We start from the raw sequence: 6,607 nt of genomic DNA on the forward strand, positions 1-6,607 counted from the left end.
ATACTGATGATAACTGGATCACCGATGATGCGTTTCGAAATTCAAAAGGTCCACGGGGCCTTTGCAGTCATTAATCTCGTGCCTCCTATCAAACCTGTACGACAGGATTCATCATTTTATCAAAATGACCATGAACACAAAGTTGTGTTATATTAAAGTGTATTGGGTTCTTCCGAGACCATTCTGTATATTTATGTTAAAAAATTAACTAAATCATTATACAATGAAAAGTTGTAGTCTTAATTGTCTGCATGGCAAGTCGCCAAGTTCATACAGCAATGCTGATCAATCACTTACCAAATCACACTAGATACTAAGTTTTCTAAATTCCATATAATATTTACAGTAAACTGAATTATAAGTTTAATAAAATAAGATATCTTTTTTATTAAGGTACATAAAAATCCTTGTCATATGTTGTTACGATATTTGTATATCGTAGCGTGTCTTACCCTAACAAAGATCTTATATCTAAATGTTTTAAAATTGTCGTCACGAAGTCATTACCAGGATTTTTATTGAATATGATGAAGCAATACTGATTATTATTCCAGATTGTCTGCTTGGCAGGTTTCGTTTTCTTTTATTAACTGATTGTGGAACAAAAACTTTGGCAGACAAGCAATAGTAGGTATGACACACAAGGGCCAGACACGTGATCAAATTACTGGTGCGATGGGCTTTTCCGAATAATATAAGACACAGGAAGATTACAAACATATTTATACCTTTCATAAGTCTACCGTGTATTGTACAAGTCTAATGACGGTTACGACTGCCACACACATCGACAAATTGAACATAACAAGTACAATACAAATTATAAAAGTCTATTTATTCACACACCCCTGTAAACTAGTAGCACACGTTATGTGTATCATAAACATCTCCCTCATTGATATACTGAGTGATAATATAAACACTTTTTGCCGGAACAATTTTTTTTAAAAAGTGTTTCCTCAAATCACATCGCAGAATTGTATGAGAGAGAGAGAGAGGGGGGGGGGTGAGAGAAGGGAGGGAGAGAAAGGGGAGTGGGAGAGAAAGAGGTGGGGGAAGTAAAAGAGGGGGAAGTGAGAGAGGGGGAGAGGAGAGGGAAGGAGAGGGGGAAGTAATAGAGGGGGAAGTGAGAGAGGGGAGGGAGAGAAGAGGGAAGGAGAGGGGGAAGTAATAGAGGGGGAAGTGAGAGAGGGGAGGGAGAGGGGAGGGAAGTGAGAGAGGGGAGGGAAAAAGAGAGGGAAGGGAGAGAGAAAGGGGAGTGGGGGAGAAAGAGGTGGGGGAAGTAAAAGAGGGGGAAGTGAGAGAGGGGAGGGTGAGGAGAGGGAATGAGAGGGGAAGTGAGAGAGGGGAGGGAGAAAGAGAGGGAAGGGAGAGAGAGAGGGGAGTGGGGGAGAAAGAGGTGGGGGAAGTAATAGAGGCGGGAAGTGAGAGAGGGGGAGAAGAGAGGGAAGGAGAGGGGGAAGTGAGAGAGGGGAGGGAGAGGAGAGGGAAGGAGAGGGGGAAGTGAGAGAGGGGAGGGAGAAAGAGAGGGGAGGGAGAGAGAGGGGGAGTGGGGGAGAAAAAGGTGGGGTAAGTAATAGAGGGGGGAAGTGAGAGAGGGGGAGAGGAGAGGGAAGGAGAGGGGGAAGTGAGAGAGGGGAGGGAGAGGAGAGGGAAGGAGAGGGGGAAGTGAGAGAGGGGAGGGAGAAAGAGAGGGGAGGGAGAGAGGGAGAGGGGAGTGGGGGAGAAAGAGGTGGAGAAGTAATAGAGGGGGAAGTGAGAGAGGGGAGGGAGAAGAGAGGGAAGGAGAGGGGGAAGTGAGAGAGGGGAGGGGGAGTGGGGGGGGGTGTTGAGTCATAAGTGTCAATGGTCAATGTCAATATACCTGATAACCCATTCAAAAACCCTGCCGCCCTCGATTTTAAAAGCCATGACTAGATACTTCTTACAAGAAATGGTCAACACGGGGTGAATAAACTTCTCCATATCATAAGGGAAGCCATCATAACGCTTAGCTTGGTGTTTGTATTGCAACCTGTTATGATGAGAACAAAGAAAGGTATACTAGTTCGCCAAGAGAGGGTATTAGTTCGGCACAGGGGTATCCCAGTAGCTGATTAATCTTATACAGATAGTACCACCAATCTATTCATCCACAGTGTAATACCATACAAACACTGGCGAGCTATAATCGATGTTATTGATGAACTTTAAAAGTGAAGTGTGCGCCAAAATATCTAGACTAGCATGTCCGGGTGATGACCGTCCTGTTCTCTTTGTGGGAGAGTTCTGATGACTAGCCTGTAACATCAGGCGGTAATCAGTTCTACAAATGTATGACTGCTATCAGGAGGTAAACAGTTCTACAAATGTATGACTGCTATTGATGTTTAATGGGACTATCAGGAGGTAAACAGTTCTACAGATGTATGACTGCTATTGATGTTCAATGGGACTATCCTGCTGCTGGTCTAACTTACCAATTCTTTTAATTTTTCACCCATTACACAGTAAAACATACCAATTAAACTGTAATCGCTAAAGGAAGACGTAGGTATCACTTAGGTGAAAAAATAACTTACTGGCCGAAAGATTCATGAAAATCGAAACATGGCAAGTCAATTGACCAAAAAAGTTATCAAATATGTTAAATACCAAATCTAGTATGTCAGATATCTTCATTAAAGGATCTCATATGTAAGTTTATCATATATCTTAGGTTGTTAAATTAGAAATAGTCAACAAGTTAAATTTTGATTATAATAAACATCTATAATTCACGGATATCTAGTTTAATGAAAAGGGTGTAACGGAAATTGAACTAGATAAATACTTAAATAAGACAACAAAAACTTCTCTAGATATGTTATTTAGTAAAAAGTACAAAATCTCTTCCACCCCGGTCCTCACTATTCCTCCCATTCACCTCGGCTGTCACAACACTCTCTATCTCTCCCTATAACTTACCTTATACTTCCACCCCTGTCCTTCTCTTAACCTCCCCTCCACCCTTGTTCCGTACTACATCTCTATTTCATCCCTGTCCCTCACTTCACCTCCCTTCTACCCCTGTCCCTCACTTCACCTCCCTTCCACCCCAGTTCCGTACTACATCCTTATTTCATCCCTGTCAGACACTTCACCTCCCTTCCACTCCTGTCCCACACTTCACCTCCTTTCCACACCTATCCCTCACTTCACCTCCTTTCCACTCCTATCCCACACTTCACCTCCTTTCCACACCTGTCCCTCACTTCACCTCATTTCCACTCCTGTCCCACACTTCACCTCCCTTCCACTCCTGTCCCACACTTCACCTCCCTTCCACTCCTGTCCCACACTTCACCTCCTTTCCACACTTGTCCCACACTTCACCTCCCTTCCACTCCTATCCCACACTTCACCTCCTTTCCACACCTGTCCCTCACTTCACCTCCTTTACACTCCTATCCCACACTTCACCTCCTTTCCACACCTGTCCCTCACTTCACCTCCTTTCCACTCCTATCCCACACTTCACCTCCCTTCCACTCCTGTACCACACTTCACCTCCTTTCCACTCCTGTCCCACACTTAACCTCCTTTCCACTCCTATCCCACACTTCACCTCCCTTCCACTCCTGTCCCACACTTCACCTCTTCCACTCCTATCCCACACTTCACCTCCTTTCCACACCTGTCCCTCACCTCCTTTCCACTCCTATCCCACACTTCACCTCCCTTCCACTCCTGTACCACACTTCACCTCCTTTCCACACTTGTCCCACACTTCACCTCCCTTCCACTCCTGTCTCACACTTCACCTCCCTTCCACTCCTGTCCCACACTTCACCTCCTTTCCACTCCTATCCCACACTTCACCTCCCTTCCACTCCTGTCTCTCACTAAAACTCCTTCCCACACACGGACATCTTTTCACTTCCCTTCCACCCCGGCTGTTACAACACCACCCTCAATCCCTCGCTATGCATCCCCTCATCCCCCTACTCTCGCTATACCTCCCTTCATCCCTCTACTCTCGCTATGACTCTCTTCATCCCCCTACTCTCGCTATACCTCCCTTCATCCCTCGACCCTCGCTATACCTCCCTTCATCCGTCGACCCTCGCTATGTCTCCCTTCATCCCTCTACTATCGCTATGCCTCCCTTCATCCCCCGACTCTCGCTATACCTCCCTTCATCCCTCTACTCTCGCTATGACTCTCTTCATCCCCCTACTCTCGCTATACCTCCCTTCATCCCTCGACCCTCGCTATACCTCCCTTCATCCCTCTACTCTTGCTATGTCTCCCTTCATCCCTCTACTCTCGCTATGCCTCCCTTCATCCCCCGACTATCGCTATGTCTCCCTTCATCCCCCGACTCTCGCTATGCCTCCCTTCATCCCCGACTCTCGCTATGCCTCCCTTCATCCCCCGACTCTCGCTATACCTCCCTTCATCCCTCGACTCTCGCTACACCTCCCTTCATCCCCCTACTCTTGCTATATCTCCCTTCATCCCTCTATTCTCGCTATGCCTCCCTTCATCCCCCGACTCTCGCTTTACCTCCCTTTATCCCCCTACTCTCGCTATACATCCCCCGACTCTCGCTATACCTCCCTTCATCCCCCGACTATCGCTATGCCTCCCTTCATCCCCCGACTCTCGCTTTACCTCCCTTTATCCCCCTACTCTCGCTATACATCCCTCGACTCTCGCTATGCCTCCCTTTATCCCCCGACTCTCGGTATACATCCCTTCATCCCCCTACTCTCGCTATACATTCCTTCATCCCTCTACTCTCGCCATACTTCCCTTCATCCCCCTACTCTCGCTATACATCCCTCGACTCTCGCTAAACCTCCTTTCATCCCTCGACCCTCGCTATATCTCCCTTCATCCCTCGACCCTCGCTATGCCTCCCTTTATCCCCCAACTCTCGCTATACATCCCTTCATCCCTCGACCCTCGCTATACCTCCCTTCATCTCCCTACTCTCGCTATACCTCCCTTCATCCCCCTACTCTCGGTGTACATCCCTTCATCCCTCTACTCTCGCTTTACCTCCCTTCATCCCCTACTCTCGCTATGCCTCTCTTCATCCCCCTACTCTCGGTGTACATCCCTTCATCCCCCGACTCTCGCTATGCCTCCCTTCATCCCTCTACTCTCTCTATGCCTCCCTTCATCCCCCTACTCTCGCTATGCCTCCCTTCATCCCCGACTCTCGCTATAAATCCCTTCATCCCCCGACTCTCGGTATACATCCCTTCATCCCCCTACTCTCGCTATACATTCCTTCATCCCTTTACTCTCGCCATACATCCCTTCATCCCCCTACTCTCGCTATACATCCCTCGACTCTCGCAAAACCTCCTTTCATCCCTCGACTCTCGCTATGCCTCCCTTTATCCCCCGACTCTCGGTATACATCCCTTCATCCCCCTACTCTCGCTATACATTCCTTCATCCCTCTACTCTCGCCATACATCCCTTCATCCCCCTACTCTCGCTATACACCCCTCGACTCTCGCTAAACCTCTTTTCATCCCTCGACCCTCGCTATATCTCTCTTCATCCCTCGACCCTCGCTATACCTCCCTTTATCCCCCTACTCTCGCTGTACATCCCTTCATCCCTCTACTCTCGCTTTACCTCCCTTCATCCCCCTACTCTCACTATACCTCCCTTCATCCCCTACTCTCGCTATGCCTCTCTTCATCCCCGACTCTCGCTATACCTCCCTTCATCCCCCGACTCTCGCTACACCTCCCTTCATCCCCCTACTCTCGCTATACCTCCCTTCATCCCTTGACTCTCGCTATGCCTCCCTTTATCCCCCGACTCTCGGTATACATCCCTTCACCCCCCTGCTCTCGCTATATATTCCTTCATCCCTCTACTCTCGCCATACATCCCTTCATCCCCCTACTCTCGCTATACATCCCTCGACTCTCGCAAAACCTCCTTTCATCCCTCGACTCTCGCTATGCCTCCCTTTATCCCCCGACTCTCGGTATACATCCCTTCATCCCCCTACTCTCGCTATACATTCCTTCATCCCTCTACTCTCGCCATACATCCCTTCATCCCCCTACTCTCGCTATACATCCCTCGACTCTCGCTAAACCTCCTTTCATCCCTCGACCCTCGCTATACCTCCCTTCATCTCCCTACTCTCGCTATACCTCCCTTCATCCCCCTACTCTCGCTAAACATCCCTTCATCCCTCGACCCTCGCTTTACCTCCCTTTATTCCCCCTACTCTCGCTATATATCCCTTCATCCATCGACCCTCGCTATACCTCCCTTCATCCCTCGACTCTCGCTATACATCCCTTCATCCCTCGACTCTCGCTATACCTCCCTTCATCCCTCGACTCTCGGTAGGCCTCTCTTCATTCCAAAACCCTCGCTATGCTTCCCCTCATCCCCCGACCATCACTATGCCCCTCTTCATCCTCCGACCCTCGCTATACACCCTTATATCCCCGGCCCTCACTACACCTGCTTCCCATTCCCGACCATCAACACACCTCTCTCCACCCTCCTTCCTTCCAACTCGACCCTCAGTTCACATCCTGACACCCTCGGTCCTCACTGCCCCAAAGTCCTACTCCCCCTCCCTTCCGCCCAATCCCATCCC

The 6,607-nt window shown here is 48.8% G+C and overlaps 1 protein-coding gene across 1 annotated transcript; it reads left to right on the forward strand.

The window, feature by feature from the left end:
* The first annotated feature begins 4,002 nt into the window (after positions 1-4,002).
* LOC132543711 (proline-rich protein 36-like) lies at positions 4,003-6,351 on the forward strand. The gene has a single exon (XM_060207230.1). It carries the CDS (start codon positions 4,003-4,005, stop codon positions 6,349-6,351), a length of 2,349 nt encoding a protein of 782 aa, XP_060063213.1.
* The last annotated feature ends 256 nt before the right edge of the window (positions 6,352-6,607 follow it).

The sequence above is a fragment of the Ylistrum balloti genome, unplaced genomic scaffold (assembly GCF_031769215.1).
Source record: "Ylistrum balloti isolate Yb309-2 unplaced genomic scaffold, AGI_CSIRO_Ybal_v1 Utg369762, whole genome shotgun sequence".
Lineage (NCBI taxonomy): Eukaryota > Metazoa > Mollusca > Bivalvia > Pectinida > Pectinidae > Ylistrum > Ylistrum balloti.